General features: G+C 39.1%; 1 protein-coding gene across 8 annotated transcripts in view; it reads right to left on the bottom strand.

The window, feature by feature from the left end:
• Nucleotides 1–24,655, bottom strand: part of atg5 (autophagy related 5) — a 199,050-nt gene extending 174,395 nt beyond the window's left edge. For 5 of the 8 annotated variants that reach the window (XM_031901703.1, XM_012963004.3, XM_012962998.3 and 2 more), the window contains exons 1-3: nucleotides 24,518–24,601; nucleotides 22,010–22,187; nucleotides 4,056–4,183 (exon numbers count right to left, since the gene is read on the bottom strand). In XM_031901703.1, coding sequence (XP_031757563.1) covers nucleotides 4,056–4,183; nucleotides 22,010–22,117 — 236 coding nt within the window. In that variant the 5' untranslated portion in view covers nucleotides 22,118–22,187; nucleotides 24,518–24,601. 8 annotated transcript variants of the gene reach the window in all.
• Between the last annotated feature and the right edge of the window lie 712 nt (nucleotides 24,656–25,367).

The raw sequence follows: 25,367 nt of genomic DNA, 5'->3' as shown, positions 1-25,367 counted from the left end.
GTTGTGGTAGCTCCAAGGTTCCCCTGCATCATTAGACACACATTTGCACACGAAAATATAGACTGCCCAGCATTGTTACTTCCATGTCACCATCATAGCTTTTTTCAAGACTGGCTTTTTTCAAGGAATGCCATTACACTTGCAAGAAAAGGAAATTTTAGGAATTTGTTTTTTTCTGTAAACATTTACTTGGGCAGAGCCCCCTTGTCTGTTTCCTCTCATGCTATAACATCTACAAACATGAATAATCAGATTATTTCTGTACTGACTAATTAATATGTCCTTGTTTTACACAGAAATGGTTATGTAAGATACAGATATATGGATAGATTTCACTACAATTTTTTATTTTATAGTGTGATTCCGAAACAGAATATATATAATAACCATCATTTATTACAAATTATGGCTCCAAGTCATTGCCACAGAACCGTGTAATGCAAGCTTAAAATGGATGCAATTATTTTTCAATCTGTCAATATTAAAGTAAGCACATTACCTCTTTCAAATGTACAACAATTTAATAGTGTTTACTTGCTTGCTTAATCAGATACTGCCATCTACTGGGCATTATATGTTGTTGGCAGAAAATATCATGCTTTCTCTTAAAAGGAGAAGAAAAGGTACAATCACCGGTGGTGCCAAAATGTTGGGCACCCCCTAGTGATTGTATTCACTTACTTGATACCCTGGGCTAGTGCTCCTGTTAGGAAAAAAATGTCCCAGGGTACATGCAGGTCAGCAGGCCTCTTTTGTCTTCTTTCTTTGGGTCAGTTGCGAATGTGCAGTAGAGTAAAAAGCTGCACTGTAACAAAAAAAGTTAATTCTTTTACTCTACTTCACATGTGCGGACCCTGGGATTGTATCGAAAGGAGATGAAATGAAGAGGATCACTCTCCTGAATGTGCCCCGGGCTGCTGCGATTTTCTGCTAATAGAAGATCCAGACTGGGGTCTCAGTTAAGCAATCATAATCACTGGGGGAGGGGGGGGTGCCTAACATTTTGGCACCCCCAGTGATTCCAAAATCACTTGGGTATGTGAAAGTTTGGCATAATTATTATATTATTAAATATTATATTATAATAAAAAAAAAGGAAAGCGTCTCCTTTAATACATATAGTTATGCCAAACTTTTACATATGCCACAGATTTTTTTTTTATGCAATGACAACGGAATTCTGGAAAAAAACACTGCATTATGGCAAAACATGCTGATTGCCCTGCAAACTGAACTTTGCTCACAGCACATGCAGACATGCATGTGCCCTACTACTGTCCTGCTTAAAGGAGAAAGAAAGGTAAAAACTAAGTAAGCTTTAGCAAAAAGGTCTATGTAAATACAGCCATAAGCACTCACAGAAACGCTGTACTTTCCAAAAAGCCTCTCGCTTGTCTAAATGCTGTTCTGCATAGAGCAGACAATAAGACAGTTACGGCTTCCTCCTGATGACTTGCATACAGAGTAAGATCCTCAGATTTTAGATCCTCACTCAGTTGCTTAGCAAAGCCCATTTTTATTAAATGAAAGCCCAAAGTTTGGGGTGTCAGATTTTATTAAGCGCTACAGTTAACAGTTAAGGGCAAAGCCACACAGGGCGATTAGTTGCTGCAGCGTTAGCGACTAATCACAGCGATTTAACTGCAATAGATTAATAAGTAAGTCATTGCAACTAATCGCGAATCATTTGTGGCGTGCGGATTAGTCGTCAAATCTTTATAAAAAGTCGCGGAAATTAATCACCCCATGTGTCTTCATCCTAACACCCTTAATAAGGCCTGAAGTAATTAGGGTCTTGCAAATAGAGTGTTTTATAACTGGACAAGCGGAAGAGGTCCAATATGAAATCGTGCATTTCCAAATTAAATATAATGCTCTGCCTTTTCTATTAGTGTTACTAGAATTCAAAATAATCTGTGCTAATTCATTAAATATGCAGGATTATGCAGGGGGTGCCACTTTTCTCAGTAACATACACAGTTAAGATACCCTGAATAAGTGAATGTTTTCAGAATTACTCATCCAGAGACCACTGATCAGTTCATTCTCAATAACAATGAAACCTGAAACACTGCACGTTAACAGTTGCTGTTCTACACTCTTCAAAAGTGAAATTTGTATTAAAGCCCAACATGAACTACATATAGTCATTACTGGAATGAAAACCTTTAGCAAAAAAATAACTTACTTTTTTCCTGGGACCTTAAGTGGAAATTTAACTAGATAAAAAGGGACATAGTTCAATACATTGCATCATTCTAGTTATTATACATATATGAGTTTGTATATTTAGCACACTATCAGATGATGACTTACCTAAAATTTGAACTTGTAGTCTCCATGTATTTGACTAGCCTTTACTTTGGTGAAAATAGACAAATGCTCATTTGGAGCATAAGTGCAGTTACTTAAGTATGAGTAAATGCCCTGGGAAACTAAGGGGGTTATTTATCAACGGTCGAATTTGATTTTCGGCCAGGAGTTAATTTTGCACCAGTGACAAAACATCTCTTCTCTGCTTTGAAATAAGTCTAGACCCAATCTGAACTTAGTGGATATTTTCTGTTAAGCAACAATTTTTGCTTTATTGCAGTGTTTGGCATCAGCAGTGCTATGTTCAGCAAAATTTCATCTATTGTCATTTAATGGAGATTTTTTGCTGGATATACAACAGTTAAAAATGTCTACCACCACAAGTCAGAAGTTTATTGCACCTTGCATAAGCCCCCCAGTGATCAAATTGCTGGCTGATTTGGCCGATCACAATGTATCTGAGCAGGGTGTACATGTCACAAGAACCATTTTTTTCCCAATACAGCACTGAACCATCCTGTTTGCATAAGGAATGACATAAATAATATGTGCATGTCACTGCGCAGATATGGTGTATTCTATCATGAAAGTGCAATTTTGTACAGAAACGAGTCCCATTTATCAACATTCTAGTTTTAGAAACTACAAAAATAATTTACACTGGAACTACAAGTGCCAAAGCAGGAACGAAAAAACAGCAAAAAGAGTCCAAATAAGAATACAAAAATCCTTGTTTTCGTAAGAATGTTTGTGTCCTTTCATACAAAAACAAATTATGAAAACCTTTAAAATGACAAATTAAATTAAGATTGTTGCAATTTGCAATAAAGATTGTTGCAAGTCCTACTGACTTGTACATGACCTTAGCAGTAATTAGTAAAATCCCTGATTTTTAGCTCCATAAAATACGAGTTGTTAAAACAAGCAAGATATGAACATTAGTAAATGGCCCCAAATATATTAGCAAGTCCTTGTCTACCTATTAATCTGGTCTTTTTGTTAACTGACAATGAGACAAATGTCATGTTTTAGAAAATCCAGTCCAGTGTCCACTGAATTGCCTTAATTGCTTGTGTCAGTACTTCCCCTAAATTTACTTTTGAAGTTTTAAAGGAGAAGGAAAGGTAAAAACTAAGTAAGCTTTATCAGAAAGGTAAATACAGCCATTAGTACATAAATGCTTAACTGAGTCCTCTATCAAAAGAAACACAGGATGTCTTGCCTCTATATTTGTAAACATGTTGTTTGGGTGCCTGACTCCCTCTCTAAGAAACATCCTTAATTCCTGTGACCAGAGTCTGTACAGCTCTCTCCTCTCTCCTGCTCCCCCCTCCATAAGAATGTTAAGAACTCCTTCCCCCCCCCCCTTAGGAATGTATGATCTCAGCTCTAAGGCTAGAGCTGGAGCAGAAAGCTACTTAAAATGGCAGCAGCTGTCAAACGGAGAAAGCTTCTAGGGCTCTTTACTCAGGTATGGCAATGCTTTCTGCAGAATAAATATATTGTTCTAGGTGGCACTAATGTGGCAAATCTATTGGCAGTAAAATGCCAAAATGACTTTCCTTCTCCTTTAATCAACAGAACAGTAATCCAAGTAAGAGAAAAGTGTTCCAAACAAAGGATTTAAGGTTAGCATTAATGACTTTCCTATGATGTTATATAATGCTACCTCAAGTTCTACATTTGAAGCAGTATGTAAACATTCAAATCATTTTTAAAAAGTTTGTACTTTTCGCACTCACCATTTTAGAGGAATCCCTTCAAATTCAAACCAAATTTCACTTATATCTTCTGTCCTCATGACTTTCTGAAAATGTTTTTTCACTTTGTCAGTCACTAGTGTCAAATAGCTGATGCGAGGTAGAAGCAACTACAAAGAACAAATAACAGAATTAGTTGCATTTGGAAACAGAACTAGAATACACAATGCTTTTAACAACTGTAAAAAAAACATTATCTGTTTTCATACATAGCAGTGGAAACTTTCACACAACGTTCCTTAAAGGAAAATACATATTAATGAATATATCTAAACTTTAAAAAAAGAAACAGTGTTTTGTTTTTTTTTTACCCAGATACATACCCGATTCCTCATATCAAAGAAAACCATGATATTCATAAGAACCATTCCCCAAAGCCTCTTAGGCTGATGTGACACGGGGCTGATTCTTGGCCTGTGAAAGAATGCTTGCCAAGTATCAGCCCCTCCGCTGGCTTGCACTTTTTTTGTCAATATCCGTCCCATACCTGAGCAGACACAATGTTTACGGTACAGGAATGGTAGAAGGTGAATGCCAGTGGACGGGCTGATTCTTGGCCTGCTTTTTTTCACAGCCCGAGAATCAGCCCTGTGTGCCATCAGCCTTAGGGTGGCCATACACGTTCAGATTTTAGTCTTCTAAAGTCTGAAGAACATTCGAATATCGATCATATATTCAAATGCAACAATCTAAAAAATAACTAATTGAAGGATGTTTTGAACATGAAATAGTTGGCAGACACCAATCATACGAAAGTGACTTCCTGGAAATGCATTTTAGGTCCCCCAAGGATATCACCTGATATCAAATACTTGCACAGTTTTTTTTGTTATCCGACCGAAATTTTCTAAACTGTATGATTGACTGAACGATCGACCGCCATGGTACAAAAATTATTGGGACGATAATTCGGAGCCCAAAGTGCAACCACACGCTTTGCTACACTGTGAAGGTATAAGATTCTGGAACTCTCTGCCTTACAAAGTGTGTGAAGCACAGATTCTCTGGAAGACAAAATAACTTCAAGTCCCACAATCGATCACTTCACAATGAAAGAATGTGAGGGAGGTTTTGCGTTACACTGTGAGCCTAAAGGGGGTAGGTCCCAGTCAGAGAAGACTAAAATAGTTTCCTTTAATCCATGAAAGCAGGTCAGTCCTTGTAAAAAAAAAAAAAAATAATTATATATATATTTTATATATATATATATATATATATATATATATATATATATATATATATATACACATATATATTTTATATATTTTATATATATATATATATATATATATATACACATATATATATATATATACATATATATATACATATATATATTTTATATATACATATATATATTTTATATATACAAACCGGATTCCAAAAAAAGTTGGGACACTAAACAAATTGTGAATAAAAACTGAACGCAATGATGTGGAGGTGCCAACTTCTAATATTTTATTCAGAATAGAACATAAATCACAGAACAAAAGTTTAAACTGAGAAAATGTACCATTTTAAGGGAAAAATATGTTGATTCAGAATTTCATGGTGTCAACAAATCCCAAAAAAGTTGGGACAAGGCCATTTTCACCACTGTGTGGCATCTCCCCTTCTTCTTACAACACTCAACAGACGTCCGGGGACCGAGCAGACCAGTTTCTCAAGTTTAGGAATAGGAAGGCTCTCCCATTCTTGTCTAATACAGGCCTCTAACTGTTCAATCGTCTTGGGCCTTCTTTGTCGCACCTTCCTCTTATGATGCGCCAAATGTTTTCTATAGGTGAAAGATCTGGACTGCAGACTGGCCATTTCAGTACCTGGATCCTTCTCCTACGCAGCCATGATGTTGTGATTGATGCAGAATGTGGTCTGGCATTATCTTGTTGAAAAATGCAGGGTCTTCCCTGAAAGAGATGACGTCTGGATGGGAGCATATGTTGTTCTAGAACCTGAATATATTTTTCTGCATTGATGCTGCCTTTCCAGACATGCAAGCTGCCCATGCCACACGCACTCATGCAACCCCATACCATCAGAGATGCAGGCTTCTGAACTGAGCGTTGATAACAACTTGGGTTGTCCTTGCCCTCTTTGGTCCGGATGACATGGCGTCTCAGATTTCCAAAAAGAACTTCGAATCGTGGCTCGTCTGACCACAGAACAGTCTTCCATTTTGCCACACTCCATTTTAAATGATCCCAGGCCCAGTGAAAACGCCTGAGCTTGTGGATCTTGCTTAGAAATGGCTTCTTCTTTGCACTGTAGAGTTTCAGCTGGCAACGGCGGATGGCACGGTGGATTGTGTTCACTGACAATGGTTTCTGGAAGTATTCCTGAGCCCATTCTGTGATTTCCTTTACAGTAGCATTCCTGTTTGTGGTGCAGTGTCGTTTAAGGGCCCGGAGATCACGGGCATCCAGTATGGTTTTACGGCCTTGACCCTTACGCACAGAGATTGTTCCAGATTCTCTGAATCTTCGGATGATGTTATGCACAGTTGATGATGATAGATACAAAATCTTTGCAATTTTTCGCTGGGTAACACCTTTCTGATATTGCTCCACTATCTTTCTGTGCAACATTGTGGGAATTGGTGATCCTCTCCCCATCTTGGCTTCTGAGAGACACTGCAACTCTGAGAAGCTCTTTTTATACCCAATCATGTTGCCAATTGACCTAATTAGTGTTATTTGGTCTTCCAGCTCTTTGTTATGCTCAAATTTACTTTTTCCAGCCTCTTATTGCTACTTGTCCCAACTTTTTTGGGATTTGTTGACACCATGAAATTCTGAATCAACATATTTTTCCCTTAAAATGGTAAATTTTCTCAGTTTAAACTTTTGTTCCGTGATTTATGTTCTATTCTGAATAAAATATTAGAAGTTGGCACCTCCACATCATTGCGTTCAGTTTTTATTCACAATTTGTTTAGTGTCCCAACTTTTTTGGAATCCGGTTTGTATATGTATATGTATATATATATATATATATATATATATATATATATATATATATATATATATATATATATATATATATATATATATATATATATATATATATATTTATATATATATATATTTATATATATATATATATATATATATATATATATATATATAGCAAGTAGAACAATATATAAAAATATTTATTTTTGGAAGTCCCAATATAACAAGGGTGGGATATATTTTCCCTTTAAGTACAATGGTACCTCCAGTGGTTTTAAAGTGGATGTAAAGTAGAAAATCATATTCTTTTTTTGCGTTATTTCGACCAAATGATATACATATGCAATATAAACCCATTAAAATCCTCTACTTTTTTTTTTTTAATAAGAAGCCTGTATTTTGCAATTTATGCTATTCCCCTGAAATGAGCGCTGATCACAGCTCCTGGAAACCTACAGGGTCAGTGGTCGCTCTGATGTAAACAAAAGCAGAGGACTGCTCTGCACCAGACTTGAAAAAAAACACACAAAAGCAGGGACTGTCCTATACCAGACTTGAAAAAAAGGCACAGGAGTTTGTTTACTAGATTGTCATTGGTCAGCTGCTGATAAGAGCAAGTCAGGCCCAGATAAGTAAGACACTGAGGAATACAAAGCTGAAGTTAGCTGTGTTTTAACTGCTTTGCCATCATTTTTTAGAGCAACATTTGTTATACTGCTTTCCTATCTTAGGGCTATATATAAACACTGAGTTAAGATTTTGACTTTGCATCTCTTCTAAGCTGCTACAGCATGGCAGGTGAAAGCTGGACTTCTACATACAGTAAATTTATGCATGGATCACCAGATAACTTGATAAATCATTTGTCTTTTAACTGCCCCCACCAAAATGCATAAACAGAGAAACCCTAGTTATTGGTCCTATGATAGAAAAAAAACTTGAGCACACAGCCTTCAGCCTCATGGTATGAAACTGTCAGGGAACTGTATGTTTACTATCATTGTGTTGGGTTGAAAACCCAACATACTGTTCTTCGACTTTGGCTTATTCCTCCACTTCTTCTTCTTCTTAGCGCCCCCCATTTTCTAAACGCTACTCCTCCTACAGTGTTAGGGGTACAACACCCAAACTCGCCACACTTCTTTGCCCCATAGCAGAGCAGGTTGCTTGTGCGATCCAGCTCCCCGACTTTTTGTGGCGCCGCTCCGAACACCCCAATTTTCCCATTGACTTTGACAGGGAAGATTTTCAAACTGCTGCCACACTTGCAGCTTTGAAGCTACACCCCCCAAACTTGAACAACATAATAATGGGTCACCCCGAATGAAACAGCGACATTTGTTGGATGACCCCAAAGTGGGAGGGGCCAACAACAGCCAATTGATTTGGCAGAAATCCAACCTGCTGCCATTCTCACAATAATAACACCAGGGTCCCCAAACTTTTTACACTTGGTCACTAGGGGACTGCAGTTTTAGTTTTGAAAAGTGGCGCAGCCACCAACATCCAATCAAATTTCCCCTATTGATTTTCATTGGTTTGATGTCAGATTTTCCAAACTTTGCAGTCAGTCACTGGGTGACTACGCATTCAAATTTTTTCTTTAAAGAAACTGCAATGTGGGAGGGGCCAACAACAGCCAATAAAATTTTACCCATTGACTTTTATGGGAAAATTGAAACTGCTGCCAATCTTACAGCTTTGAGGCTACACTCCCCAAACTTGAATCACATAGTCATGGGGTCAGCCTGAATGAAAATATGATGATTGTTGGATGCCCAAAAGTGGGCGGAGCTGTGAACAGCCAATCAGATTTTACCTATTGACTTGGTGGAAATCCAACCTGCTGCCATTCTCACAGTAATAACACCATGGTACCCAAACTTTTCACAGTTGGTCACTAGAGGACTGCAGTTTTAGTTTTTTTAAAAAGTGGGCGGAGCCACCAACAGCCAATCAGATTTCACCTATTGAATTTTATTGGTTTGATGCCAGGGTTCCTAAACTTTGCACAGTCACTGCGTGACTTCGTACTCAAGGTTAGAAAAAGTGGGCGGGGCTGCCAAAAGCCAATCACATTTCTTTCATTGTTTTCAGTGGGGAAATTTTAACTGCTACCATTTTCATATATTTAATGTCAGGGTCCCCAAACTTTGCACAGTTTGTCACTGGATGACTATGTTCCAAGTTTAGAAAAGTGGGGGGGCCAACAAGATTTCACCTATAGACTTCATATGTTTAAATTTAAACTGCGGCCATTCTTTAAATATTAATACTAAGGTCTCCAAACTTTGCAGAGCTAGTCAGCTGGTAACTGCAGTTCAGAGATAGAAAAAGTGGGTGGAGCCACCAGATTTTAACTATTGATTTTCAATGGGGAAATTCAATCTTCTGCCATTCTTACAGTATTAACACCAGGGTCACTAGGGGACTGCATTTTTAGGTTTTAAAAAGTGGGTGGAGCCACCAACTGCCGATCAGACTTCACCTATTAAATTTTTTTGGTTTAAAATTAAATTCTGCTTTTCTCACACTATTTATGTCAGGGAGGAGCCACCAACAACAAATCCATTTCCACCCATTAGATTTCATTGGTTTATATTTAAACTGAGGCCATTATTTAAATATTAATTCCAGGGTTGTTAAAGTTCCAGAGTTAGACACTGGGTATTTGCTGTTCAAAGTTAGAAAAACGTGGACGGCGCCACCAACAGCCAATAACATTTCACCTATTTACTTTTAATGGTAACATAGTAACATAGTAAGTTGGGTTGAAAAAAGACATACGTCCATCACGTTCAACCATAATGCCTATACAGTGGAGGAAATAATTATTTGACCCCTCACTGATTTTGTAAGTTTGTCCAATGACAAAGAAATGAAAAGTCTCAGAACAGTATCATTTCAATGGTAGGTTTATTTTAACAGTGGCAGATAGCACATCAAAAGGAAAATCGAAAAAATAACTTTAAATAAAATATAGCAACTGATTTGCATTTCATTGAGTGAAATAAGTTTTTGAACCCTCTAACAAAAAAAGACTTAATACTTAGTGGAAAAACCCTTGTTTGCAAGCACAGAGGTCAAACGTTTCTTGTAATTGATGACCAAGTTTGCGCACATTTTAGGAGGAATGTTGGTCCACTCCTCTTTGCAGATCATCTCTAAATCCCTAAGGTTTCGAGGCTGTCTCTGTGCAACTCTGAGCTTGAGCTCCCTCCATAGGTTTTCTATTGGATTAAGGTCCGGAGACTGACTAGGCCACTCCATGACCTTAATGTGCTTCTTCTTGAGCCACTCCTTTGTTGCCTTTGCTGTATGTTTTGGGTCATTGTCGTGCTGGAACACCCATCCACGACCCATTTTCAGTTTCCTGGCAGAGGGAAGGAGGTTGTCGTTCAGGATTTCACGATACATGGCTCCGTCCATTTTCCCGTTAATGCAAATAAGTTGTCCTGTGCCCTTAGCAGAAAAACACCCCCAAAGCAAAATGTTTCCACCCCCATGCTTGACGGTGGGGACGGTGTTTTGGGGGTCATAGGCAGCATTTTTCTTCCTCCAAACACAGCGAGTTGAGTTAATGCCAAAGAGCTCTATTTTGGTCTCATCAGACCACAGCACCTTCTCCCAGTCACTCACAGAATCATTCAGGTGTTCATTGGCAAACTTCAGACGGGCCTGCACATGTGCCTTCTTGAGCAGGGGGACCTTGCGAGCCCTGCAGGATTTTAATCCATTGCGGTGTAATGTGTTTCCAATGGTTTTCTAATTTGAGGTCATTAACTAACTCCTACCGTGTAGTTCTAGGATGCTTTTTCACCTTTCTCAGAATCATTGACACCCCACGAGGTGAGATCTTGCGTAGAGCCCCAGAGCGAGGTCGATTGATGGTCATTTTGTGCTCCTTCCATTTTCGAACAATCGCACCAACAGTTGTCACCTTCTCTCCCAGCTTCTTGCTAATGGTTTTGTAGCCCATTCCAGCCTTGTGCAGGTCTACAATTTTGTCTCTGACATCCTTGGACAGCTCTTTGGTCTTTCCCATGTTGGAGAGTTTGGAGTCTGCTTGATTGATTGATTCTGTGGACAGGTGTCTTTTATACAGGTGACTAGTTAAGACAGGTGTCCTTAATGAGGTTGACTAATTGAGTAGAAGTGTCTAACCACTCTGTGGGAGCCAGAACTCTTAATGGTTGGTAGGGGTTCAAAAACTTATTTCACTCAATGAAATGCAAATCAGTTGCTATCTTTTATTTAAAGTTATTTTTTCGATTTTCCTTTTGATGTGCTGCCACTGTTAAAATAAACCTACCATTGAAATGATACTGTTCTGAGACTTTTCATTTCTTTGTCATTGGACAAACTTACAAAATCAGTGAGGGGTCAAATAATTATTTCCTCCACTGTATATAACCTGCCTAACTACTAGTTAATCCAGAGGAAGGCAAAAAACCCCATCTGAAGCCTCTCTAATTTGCCGCAGAGGGGAAAAAATTCCTTCCTGACTCCAAGATGGCAATCGGACCAGTCCCTGGATCAACTTGTACTAAGAGCTATCTCCCATAACCCTGTATTCCCTCACTTGTACTGAGAGCTATCTCCCATACCCCTGTATTCCCTCACTTGTACTGAGAGCTATTTCCCATACCCCTGTATTCCCTCACTTGTACTGAGAGCTATCTCCCATAACCCTGTATTCCCTCACTTGCTAAGAATCCATCCAGCCCCTTCTTAAAGCTATATAATGTAATTCCAAAACTTCACAGCTCTCACAGTAAAAAATCCTTTCCGAATATTTAAATGGAACCTCCCTTCTTCTAAACGGAGTGGGTGCCCTCGTGTCCGTTGGAAGGACCTACTGGTAAATTAAACATTAGAAAGGTTATTATATGATCCCCTTATATATTTATACATAGTTATCATGTCACCCCTTAAGCGCCTCTTCTCCAGCGTAAACAGACCCAACTTGGCCAGTTTTTCTTCATAACTGAGGCTTTCCATACTCTTTACCAGCTTAGTTGCCCTTCTCTGGACCCTCTCTAACTCAATCATGTCCCGTTTGAGCACTGGAGACCAGAACTGAACAGCATATTCTAGATGGGCCCTTACCAGTGCTCTGTAAAGGGGAAGAATAACCCCCTCCTCCCATGAATCTATACCCCTTTTAATACAGCTTAAAACCTTGTTTGCCCTTGCAGCTGCTGCCTGGCATTGCTTGCTACAGCCAAGTTTATTATCTACAAGGACTCCAAGGTCCTTCTCCATTATGGATTTGCCTAGTGCAGTCCCATTAAGGGTATAAGTGGCTTGCATATTTTTACATCCCAGGTGCATGACCTTACATCTATCCACATTAAATCTCATCTGCCACTTAGCCGCCCAGATTGCCAGTTGGCCAAGATCCTGCTGCAAGGATGCCACATCCTGGATAGAATTGACTGGTCTGCAGAGTTTTGTGTCATCTGCAAACACTGATACATTACTCATAATACCCTCCCCTAAGTCATTTATGAACAAATTAAACAAAAGTGGACCCAGTACAGAACCCTGAGGGACCCCACTGAGAACCTTACCCCAAGTAGAGAATGTACCATTAACAACCACCCTCTGTACCCGATCCTGTAGCCAGTTTTCTATCCATGTGCAAATGACTTCACGAAGACCAATAGACCTTAGTTTAGAAAGTCGTTTGTGGGGAACGGTATCAAATGCTTTGGCAAAATCCAAATAGATTATATCTACTGCATGGTGAAGCGTAAAAAGCTGTTTTTTTGCCTGAGTCCCCAAAATTTGCAACGTTGGTCACTGGGGGACTGCAGTTCAAAAATAGGAAAAGTTGGTTGGGCCACTAAAATTCATTGAATTTTATTAGTTTAAATTTAAAATGCTGCCATTCTCACACTATTTATGCCAGGGTGCCCACTGTTTGTCACTGAGTGACTTCCACTCAAGGTTAGAAAAAGTGGGCACACCCACCAACCACCAATCACAATTCACCTATTGACCTTTATTGGTTTAAATTTTAACTGCTGCCGTTCTTTAGCTATTAATCCTAGGGTCCCTAAACTTTTCAGAGTTAGTCCCTGGGTAACTGCAGTTCCAGTTTAGAAAAAGGGGGTGGAGCCACCAACCGCCAATCAGATGTCACTTGTTGCCTTTCAGTGGGGAAATTTAAGTTGCTGCCATTCAGACACAATTAAAACCAGGGTCCCCAAACTTTGCACAGTGGTTTTTACTATATAACTGTGGTCCAAGGTTAGAGAAAGTGGGCAGAGCCAATTCAGTGACTTCATGTTTTTCAACCCAACATAAAGTTTGTTCTCAAACTTCCCTTTCTAGTTCTTATATGTTATTGTCCTGTATCTACAGTTTTCATTTATTTAGTTCCTTTATACATATCTTAATTTTTATGCAAATTGTGGTTTCAAATGAAAATACAAACTGCCAGTTAGAATAGAATAACAAGCCCTGGTAGAGGATGTGATACAGAACAGCAAAATGTATAGCCTGATCCTGCAATACATTAAGGCTAAGCAGAGTTTTTCACCTTTCACCAACTTCCTTCCGTTTGGTACCTATTATCAACAACAGGACAAGGCCCCCGGGATCTTATAGCACTGTACATGTCTTGTCCTTTCTTTGCTCATTTGTGAGCCAATCTGATTAATGCTACGTTAGGGTAGCAGAATCTTAAGATGCCCTGACTTTACCAGCATGCTTTGTATTGGACACTTTTTGTTATATACTCGAGTATAAGCCGATCCGAATATAAGCCGACGTACCTAATTTTAAGAAAACTGGAAAAACTTATTGACTCGAGTATAAGCCTAAGGTGGGAAATGCAGCCTCTACTGCTAAGTTTCAATAATCAAATAAATAATAAAAGGACACTCAGCGTGACCCCTTGTGAACTCTTCATAAATATATCATGCTGGCAGCTGCAGATTATGGAAAGGTGATTAGGGAAAGGTGGATGGAGCACCCTTTGACCCTCCTGCCTTGAAGAGTTACAGCACTGGGAAAGACAAGATACATAAGCCTGAACCTGGGTGTGGAGGCTGATCGTATGGGGGTAGCCTGAAGGCTGGCTGACTAGCAATGGATCATCATATCTGCACTGTGAAGGTGCACTATGACATATAGGCCAAGGGAGGTAAAAAAAATGGTAAATATGGCCCATTGTGCAACACAGTTAACCTAATGCCTAATGACAAAGTTCCAGCCACAAACAAAATAAAACAGTTCGTTTGGCTTTTACAGGAGCCATATATACCTCTATACTCAAACTGATCAAAATAAATGGAAGTTGCTGTACCTTAATTCTAATTTTAAAAAATGATTTCCTTTTTCTCTGTTACAATAAAACAGAAACTTGTATTTGATGGTAACTAAGCTGCATAAATCCATAGTAGTGGCAAAACTATCCTATTGGGTTTATTTAGGGTTTAAATATTTTTTTAGCAGACTTAAGGTATCCAAATTATGAAAAGACCCCTTATCTGGAAAACCCCTTGTCCCATATGTCCCATCAGGTGCTGTGACACTGATGGAAGACTGTACACCAGTGAAGCAAAAGGGCTGGGTTAGTATTTTTGGTATATTATTTACTATGAGCAATTGAACTTTATTTGGAAACAAGTTGAAAACTTTGACCCTTCAGTTGCTAATAGAAAACAGATGCAGTCCCAGTCTTACTGGTCTTCTGTAGCCTCAACTCAGCTTAGTATTACAACATATATTAATATGAACTATATATGCATAGCTGAATCCATTTGTCAGCAAAGGGGTCTGCATAACTAATAACTGGTAGAAGCCTATTGTCCCCCCATCAGGATCTGTATAACCAGTCTATATTTATAGTAAGAATTTATAGGGGAATTGTAAATTATATAAATAAATGGAGTCACCAAAGCAAACAAGCTGGCTGCGTGCACCCCGTGGACGGACGCGTATACGTGCAAGCGTGCATACATGCGAACGTCCGCCCACGGGGGGGGGGGGGGGGGCGGTGGCCCACAGCAACCTCTGTGGAATCCATAAAAGGGAAACATAGGAATCCATTAAAGGTGGTAAATGGTGGTAAAGATACCCATGTCTAAGGGGTTCACAACATTCAAAACAAGCGTATTTTACAAGCATTCTACCAATTAATTCTGTTCAATCATGTACCATGAAAAGTTATACACACAAGGAACAGCTTGCATACTTCCTTTTACTTAACTCTAGATTTCAAACTTAAAAACAGAATTGTAACAATACAGTTGCTATACAAGAAACCAACACCAAACATAACATGTAAAGTCCCACTTTCTGTTGTGACCTGCAATTAAGACACGTTCTCGATAAACTTTCCTGTAGATGCCACTCTGTGACTAAGACAACGTATCAGATACTCAAAAAATTATATTGTCGTAAGACTGTCGCTAGCGCTTTCAAAAAGGAAATGTAGGAGAACAGGGACAATATAGAGACATTAATGAACATGTTTTCTGCCTCCCCAGCGTCTAACCCACCAGGTTCCATATAATTCAAACACTGCATCTGTTCTTTTGAGATGACATTTCCGCCTACATCAACACATAACAGCAAAATGTTCATTTCAGACTACTACAAAGCAGAAAAACAATTGCTAAAGATTACACAAATAAGTCTTACTGGAGGTAAGCAGATGTGATTTACTGACAGGGGGATACAGATATTACTCACTGGCCAGGCTATTTGGTATAGTTCTCAGAAGTGCACTGCATTCTTGTAAACAGAGTAAAAAATATCCTTTTGCACACATCTTTCTGAATAAAATGGAATAATTTTTTTAAATTTGTGGGTTGACATCAAAGGCATTGGAGCTAATTTCATAACTATAAAATTAAATTTCAAGTAAACTATACAAAACTCTACAGTAAGCATTTCCAACTGAAAACATTGCATTTTAAAAGGTAGGTAAAGGCATTTTAAACTTCTCAATGCAATTTGGGTATGGTTATACAATGTTAAAAAAAAGGAGGTAGTAAATCACATTTATAAATTATACTGATTCATTGAGGGTAAAGACCCCTAAAAAGCCCCAGTATTACATTTTTCATAATAGAAGAATCAACAACACATTGATTAAAAACACGATTAAAAACAAAAGCAAGACGTTTCTGCCAGTGCTCTTCCACTTACTGCTAGTTTTGACTACATTCACATTAAAACAATAGTGCAATATTCATAACAAATCATAAAAGGCATTGTGAAAATAGATGTCTTGGCTGGAGTGGCGCTGACTTGGAGGCAACATGCATGGTAGTAAATAGCTCCTGGGTGAAGCTAAATCCAGAACAACTCAGGTCTTGCAGAAAGGTTTCTGTTCAATAAACTGACCAGACTTTTTTTTTTAATTTTCCATTAATATGTTTATGTTAATTATGTTGGCTAAGCAATGAAATTTCTGTTCAAAAGCATTTAATGTTTGCAAAAATTGGGTAATACATTTGTGCAAACCTATATAAAACATTTTACTAATGAGAACAAGAATGCAGAGACAAGATAAAGGGGGTGATATACATCTAACACCACAAATTTAAAGCAAACAGGAATTTAAAGAGCTGAGTAAAGAAAAAAATACTATAAGTGCAAAAGTGCTTCCTTTTGGGGGCCAAGCATGGAGGACTCGCACCCTGGACTGCGTAGTCTTCGCTCAGCACCTTAAAGCAGGTTAAAAATCATATCCCAACTGCTATGCCAACTTTTGAGAGCCTCTACCCCTTCATCCTTTATGATGGGGCTTAATTTAACAGCAGATAGATGGGAACATTGTTTCCTACATTAAAAAAAAACCTACAAAAAGATAAAATAACAACCCCGGGCTGGTGCTGTTCTCTCCGAACAGGGGCACCAGCCCGGGGTAAAAGGTAGGCGAATTAATCACTTGGAGGGGCCTAACATTTTGGCACCCCCAAGTGACTTTGCCTTTCCATGTCCTTTAACTTATTGCATCAGCCAAAAGGTTAAGCATCTCTTTAGTAGTAATGATCCAGGCCTTCACAATTGTCAACGGAGCTAAACTTTTTGGATTTTGGTAGGAGTGTCAGTGACACTAAGATGCTTAGTGTGCTCTGAGCAGCTGTTGTGAAACTAAAATTTCTTAGGGGTCCTCGCAAATCATCAAGCAGAAAATGAGGTTGGCCAGTTATATAAGCGAATGCTACTGGGCTGATTATTAAATTATGATGCTAATTGCATTGCTTTCAGAGCTGTCATGTATTAATATGCTGTATTATTCACTAACAGCATATATTGTGACACTATATTGTATGTCGGTTACTCAGATCAGTGAAAGCAGCACAGAGCATGTGCATTGAATCAGCTACTGGGGCATACCTGGAGGCACAGACCTTCACTGCTAAAAGACCTGTTGCCTTGGCTTACTACAGAGGCCCAAAACATAATGTACAACATTTCTCCCCTACCTCTTTAAGTTAGGGGGCACCTGTTGGGGCCAAATTGTTTTCCCCTACCAAAAATACAGGTTAGTAGAGCCAGCACTCCAGGTAAGGGAAACAATATTTTTCTGAAAAACTGCCCTCCACCAGTGCTACGCTACCAGCCCTGGAAGGAAACTCTTGGTGTGGGTGAACATTCTGGGACACAAGTATGCAAATTAAGTTAGTGTACCAGATTCCCAATTAGGTGCATGTGTGTGAGGAAACATGGCCATCCCATTAGAAGCTCCCTCCTGGTGTGGATGGAATAGCACTAGCGGGAATTTTTTTTCACACTTGTGGTGGGGGAAATAATTTGGCCCCAATAGATGCGCTTTTAGCATTAGTTCTCCTTTAAAGTAGAAGGAAAGTCATTTTGGCATTTTACTGCCAACAAATTCACCACATTAGTGCCAACTAGAATGCTATATTTATTCTGCAGAAAATGATGATATACCTGAGTAAAGAGCCCTAGAAGCTTTTTCTGATTGCAGCTACCATTTTAGCTTCATGTTCATAACTTTCTGCATGCAGTCTAGCAATTATAGCTCAGATTACACATTCCTAAGGGAGGTGGAGTGTGTTTTATGAATTCTTAAAGGACAAGGAAAGGTTCTTATAAATTAACACTTAGTCTAGAGGCATTTGTGTAAAGTACTCACTATATAGCTTGATTTCCAGATCCCTGCTGTCTTGTGTCTGATATGGCACTGGCAGCCTACAGCACTTTGAAGACTCCTGTGTCACAGAATCTCTCCCCCTCTTCCTGTGGGCTGCCAGCGGCAGCCTTAAGTCGCAGTGCCTCGTATTTTGCTCTTGTGCGCATGTGTATAATGTGCTCTCCCTTCCCTGCTGTGTCTATGCATGCTCCCTTAGTAACGCCCCCTAAATGCCCCGAGCTAATGAGAAGTGGAACCGCCATTGCCACAGCAACTCCTGTCCGCAACTGATTCGTTAATTTCTTCTGTGCTAACTAGGCTCAGGGGGGAGGGAATGCTGCACATGCTCAGTATAGACGGTGAGGGGAAGGAAGTGGGCAAACCTTTTCAAAGATGGCAGTGCCATTCGCAGAAACAAGTATGCAGCGTTTTTACTTAACAATAGAAGTATTATTGAATAGTGTGCTTAATAGAATTTGACTTTCATTCTCCTTTACGGGAGGGGGAAGCAGGAGAAGGGAGAGAGGAGAGAGCTGCGCAGACTCTGGCCCCGGGAATGAAGGATTTTTCTGAGACAGGAAATCAGATACCCCAAGAACGTGTTTACAAAAAAGGAGACAAGCAATCCTGTGTTTCTTTTGATAGAGGACTCAGTGCAGCATTCTGTGAGTATTTATGTCTGAAATACATACACCTTTCTGATAAAGCTTACTTAGTTTTTACCTTTTCTTCTCCTTTAAGTAAAAACTTGCCTGAAATTACAGCATTTTAGAGACCACTGGTAAAGATAATTAACAATGGTAAAAGCTTAAAGGATACAGTGTTTAAAGAACTAATATGGATAACCAGACCTCGCTACAACTCTATAATTAGGGGCCTTCCATGTTTTGGATGCAATGGCTGATTTTTATATCAATGCAAAAAATTGTACATTACTTAAATTTTAAATCTTGCAAAACCTAAGTAATGTATATAAGAGCATGTCCCGGTGGAAAATGCATATTGGACAAAGCCTGCATAGTATACAACATAAGTCAACGATAAAAACAAAAATTAGATAAGGCATATTTTGTATAGATATAATTAGGTTAAGTTTTAAGTTGTACTTACAACAGAAAAAAAGATGTGGATTTAATCAAAAAAATGCTCTTTTATGAAGAAGTAAAGTTGAAGATGATGTGAAACTTTATTTCACCATAAGATTTTTCACAAGAAAGATGAATAGTACAATGTTTTATATTTTGTAAATCTTCCTTATTGTGAGAAAAGTTTTTTTTAACTTCATAATTAGTTTTAAGCACATAATGAAATGCTATTGATGAGGTTATTATCCAACTGTATCATGATGGTATATTTCATTTTGACCACAAGATGTCAGTGTTAGGCTCTTAAATAGGGCCCCTTTGACTGTAACGATTAGCATTGGTATGAAATGTGTTTGTTTGATGTATACAACCTTCTGTTGTACAGTCTGTGGAATATTTGGCCCTTTATTTATGAAGAAGAAGAAAGAAAAAGAAGCATAGTGGTGCTGTCTACAAAGTAGTTCAGCTGCCAGCCCTCTAACAAGAGAACTGATGCACATTATTTGGTTTTACCCATTAAAATTAAAAGTATTGTACTGTATTTTAAAACAGCTACAAAAAAAAGGCATAATCTAGAGTAGCTTATTTTGTTGTAGAGCAGCAGTGATGCCGAAGGTCGTGTAAGGGTTTACTGAGCTTTACAGCTCAGGGTATTTAAAAGTTCTCTTGCTGGTAAAGGTGAGACAGGAAATCTACATTATGTAGCAGAGAATCTGTTAATTAGGTCTGATGTCAGCCATATGTAAAGGTGTTACATACTTTGATACCTGTTCATGCCCTGACAGAATTAATAAGGAAGCCATATAATTTAGTAAGTTACCAGTCTACAGGGGAGTTCACATTCAAATTATGACCTCAAATATAGTTATCATTCCAGAATCCCTAGATGATATACCAACAGTATAATAAAGTGGTTACAAGGATAATACACTATCAGCTACCAAATGATTCCAAACATGACTCCCTTATATAATGCCTTGCCCAGATATTCATAGGACAAGTCACACAGCATTGTTGTTTTGTATGTATGAAATTATACTATACATATTTTTTGACCATTTAATATGCTACCATTTACCTACTGCATTAATGTAAAGAGTTATGGTCATTATATGGTTGGTCTAATCCATACACTCACAGCGGTCAAGCTGTGTTCTGCTAAAGGTGACTCCTCTATGTGTAGGATAGGGGTATTAAGTTATCAGTTATCTGGGACCAAATTAAATAGTACTTAGTACATGCTTAGGGACCCAATTCTATTGGGAGAGGAAATTCCTTGTAGAATATTTAGGGTTTCATAGTGTTTTTTATTTCTTTCTCTAATAACTTTTTGCTACTGTATATTTTTTTGCAATATCGTCTTTCTGCACATACGCACTGTTTGGATACCGCATGGTCAATATTGAGACAAAAAAATTTAAGGTCAGCTTCCAGTTTCACTGTGCATCTGATCACCAGGTACAGGTGGAACACTTGACTTTTTTAACTATCTTTTGGAAAATGTGGCAGGGGTGCTAGTGGCTAAAATACCATGGTTGGTTGTTTAGAATTTGGTGGTGTCAACCTGTCCCTGGCATAGAAAGTGTTTTTCTGCTTTGCTATGAGGTCTGGTAGAGCATAGCAGCACTCAAAAATCCACATGTACCATAGATCTAAAAAGCAAGCAACCTTATGTAGCTGATTTCTTTTCTGTTATGGTCCTGTTTTTTCAGTTGTAGGTGCTCAGATGTTGTTGGACTACAACTCCCAAGTGCTTTAAACTTGATCATAATAAGGTTTCTGTGAATTCAGACTTAAACATGGTATTATGGGACTAGGGCTGCAGTGAAGCTTCCTACTAACCTTGATCATATGTATAAGGTTTCTGTGAGTTGTAGTCTAAGAACATCTGTGGATTCAAACTTAAGAAACAGGGCATTATGGGACTAGGGCTGCAGTGAAGATTCCTACAGCAAGCTTTAGAAGAAAGAGGTCACCAATCTACCCCCACTTCCAAGTCTTCCTATACCACAGCCAACCTAATCACCTATCCTATACTTCATGCACAGGGCTCTGTGAACTGTATAGTGTCACGGTCGGCACCCAATACCAGAACAAGTGCCAAGCACCCTGGTCTCGGCTCGTGCTTCACCAGTAGTGTGACCGCCTTTGGCTTCGGGAGGAGCCCTCAGCTTACTCAGATGCCACCTGGACTTATACGAGAGGTGCAAAGCAGGAGTTCTGGCTAGCAACGGGGCACGACTGTAGATAAGTCTTTAGGGCCGATGGTCACGGTACAGATAGGAGTAGGCAAGTTCGTGGTCAAACAGGCTGGGTCGAGGCAGGGCAGATAACTAGGATCGTCAGGCAGGCAATGGGTCAAAACCGAGTAATCAATCAGAAGGATGAGGCAGAATCAGTAGTCAATAACAGGCACGGATCAGGATACAGATATTCAGAATAGTCAAAGCCAGGCAGGGTTAAAAACAGGAATCAGAAACAAACAGAAGCTTAAGCACAGATACTGGCACCAGGAATAAACCTATCACGGGCAATGAGTTTAATGAAAATGACCCTTGAAATATTTCAAATTTGGCGCCATTGCGCGCTGACGTCATGCGTCAGCGCGCCTGCGCCTTTAAGTAGAGGGAAGGCGCGCGTTGCGCGCACTAAGAGGAAGCCGGCAAGAAGAGCGGTACGGCGGGCGTCCCCGCCGCACCGGTAATTTTATTACATATAGTATGCAGTTACTTGAACTAGTAGTTTATAGCCATAAATAAACACCCTAAAATCACTTACATAATAGGGTTCAGCTTCCCTTTCTGTTAATTCATCTTGGTACAAAGTGAAGCAGGTTGGTATTCGGCCAAACCAGACATCACGAAGAACATCTTTGTCATCTGTCATTCTTGCAGTAGTTGTGGTTCCACATATATGCTACCTGGAATCATTCAGTGATACTGAATAAAAAAGGATCCTAAAAGAAATATAAAACAATTATTTAAATCCTACCTCTATAAATAATTTAAATGTAAAAAAAAACCTTGTTTCATGCAGAGGTGCATATATAGAGAAAGTGGAGTGAGAACCAACCAAAACAGAAGCCATATAATATGCTCATCAGGAAAAATACAGAAGATAAAATAAGCATGAACTTTGTATGTATAACTTTAGCAGAATAACCATATTCAATAGATAAGTACATCACTTAAAACTTTTTTTCTGCATGCTTCTATTCAGCAAAGGCAAGATAAAAAAAAACAACAAATAATATGGCTGATGAACTCCCAGTTAAAGTTTTTCTCAGTGTATGGAATGAAGAATCTCACACAACTTATTCTTAGATTATAAGTATATAACATATTTTTGCTATTTTGAATAGGGTCTCAGTGAGAAAAATAATACATACATACATATCTCAACATACATACCTTCACACACATGTGTATGTAGGTAGATCTGCCTAATTTCTGTTAAGCAGTGATGCCTAACAGGTGCCTCTAAGCTCATCTGCACTGTTTTCTGCTCCCTGCAAAAATATTATGGGAGTCTCTGAAATGTATGTTATCTATTATCTAGAACACCTAGGACCTGGGGTTTTCCTGAATATGGTGAATTTATGTAATTTGGAGCACCAAACCTTAAATCCAGGTAAGAATTGTTTACATAAAATGGGTTCTCGGTGAGATGGCCTTCCCATATTCTGGAGCTTTATAGATAATTTGTTTCCAGATAAGGATTCCATACCTGTATTACTTGTCTTAGTAGTGCATGCAAGTTGAAAACTAGATTGCATAAAGTCAAACAAATTCTTGGTTTGAAGAAGGCTGCTGAGAGACAGCAATATGTTGGGAAGAGTTGAGGTTAGCCGTATGAGAATAGGCCCATTAGTTAGAGCAGGGGTCCCCAACCTCTCTTACTCGTGGGCTACAGTAAATGTAAGAAGACTTGGAGAGCAACACAAGCATCAAAAAAGTTAATGGAGGTGCCAAATAAAGGCTGTTATTCACTATTGGTAGCCTCTATGCATACTTTTTAGCTTTCAGGAAGTTTTGTTTGATAGTACATCTTGTTTTTATTCAACCAAAATTTGACACTAAGGCAGGAGTTCAAAAATAAGCACCAGCTTTGAGGCCACTGGGAGCAACATCCAAGGGGTTGGGGAGCAACATGTTGCTCATGAGCCACTAGTTGGGGATCACTGAGTTGTTTAACTTAACAGAGAAAAATTACAGGAATTAAGGAAGCTTCAAATATACGTGTAACGGCAGGAGGATGAAGACAGCCCTTTTTATGAAGAAAGTACAATATTTAAGCAAAAGACAGCACATGATAAATTGAGCAAGCTGTTAGTGGCAAGGACAAAGGATAAAAGGCTAAAAATCCACCTTTGCATTGACCCTGCTGACCAAGTACAGGTCAGAAATGTTCCCATCCACACCCACCCCTTCTCAAGGGCCCAAAGATTAAAGGGTGCTTTAAGACCCACTTCCTCAGGTAATATCATAAATGACATCAGAGGAAGCTAGTCTCAGAGTCAGGAACTCATGTTGCTGTATGGGAAAAAGAAAATATATATATTTTAAAAAAAGGCAAGCTCTTTTTGCTGAATGAAAATAAGCGTTGTGCATAATCTGTGGGAAGCTTCATCTTAGCAAAATGAAGATTTGTAAAACTGTTTCCCATTTTCCAATATGAAATGTTAGCTAGACTAGTGTAACCAGAGCAAAGGCACAATGTAAGTTTGAAGCACATGACACTGACAATGTACCATAACCAGTGCTACATACTTACAACCATCTGGCACATGGAACTTATAAAGCAGCAAAGGACCAGCATCTATTATTAAGAAAACTGTATTTTGGAATTTTCAATTCTTTAAATACAAGTAAAACCCTTTGGGGAATTGCCATGTCCAGTATAAAATGCCGTAGGTCTGAACTTCACAAGAGACAGCCTAGCCTGTCCCATACAATCACGTCACGCAAAGGCAGGGGGACAGCACCAGACTTTTTGGAATGATAAAAATGTTGTATTGATAGCGTCGAGAAAGTCAGATAGCTTCCTACATCTAGATCCGACAAACATAGCATATAAACAAAAGGACACACACGTCCAACAAGGTCTGCTTATCGAACTGCTAGCTGATTTCAATGACAAACAAAAGTCTGTCCGATGAAAACACAGTATTAGCGCTCACTTGTGACTGTCCCATGTGAAGGCAAAGATTTCATGAATTGTATTGTACATATGGCACTTTAATATCAATCCCATTATTGAAACACCAACACTTCGCACCTAACATACCGCCCAATACTCCTGCTTTTCTTAACACGTCCCGGATTGCTGTTTAAATACCTACTTCCTAGGCTCCAGCCGGCCAGGTAATCCTGACGCGGTAATCTCATCTCGCGTTACTGTGACGTCACACTACCGCTATATAAGCGCAATCACGCGTACGTGACTCTGAGAAGGGAGTAATGTGAAGTTAGCGGGTAATCAGCTATCTGCACTGGTACACGGGGCAGAAAGTGGCGACTAAATAAATATATGGCTACACACTAATGCTGGAAGCTGGCACATGTACACAGGGCAGAAAGTGGCGACTAAATAAATATATGGCTACACGCTAATGCTGGATGCTGGCACATGTACACAGGGAAGAAAGTGGGGGCTAAATAAATATATGGCTACACACTAATGCTGGATGCTGGCACTGGTACACGGGGCAGAAAGTGGCGACTAAATAAATATATGGCTACACACTAATGCTGGATGCTGGCACAGGTACACGGGGCAGAAAGTGGCGACTAAATATATGGCTACACATTAATGCTGGTACACGGGGCAGAAAGTGGCGACTAAATAAATATTTGGCTACACACTAATGCTGGCACTGGTACACGGGGCAGAAAGTGGCGACTAAATAAATATATGGCTACACACTAATGCTGGATGCTGGCACTGGTACACGGGGCAGAAAGTGGCGACTAAATAAATATATGGCTACACACTAATGCTGGATGCTGGCACAGGTACACGGGGCAGAAAGTGGCGACTAAATAAATATATGGCTACACACTAATGCTGGCACTGGTACACGGGGCAGAAAGTGGCGACTAAATAAATATATGGCTACACACTAATGCTGAATGCT

This window comes from Xenopus tropicalis, chromosome 5 (assembly GCF_000004195.4).
Source record: "Xenopus tropicalis strain Nigerian chromosome 5, UCB_Xtro_10.0, whole genome shotgun sequence".
Taxonomy (NCBI): Eukaryota; Metazoa; Chordata; class Amphibia; order Anura; family Pipidae; genus Xenopus; species Xenopus tropicalis.
The sequence above is the reverse complement of the archived record's forward strand: the minus strand, read 5'-3'. Positions and strand labels throughout refer to the sequence as shown.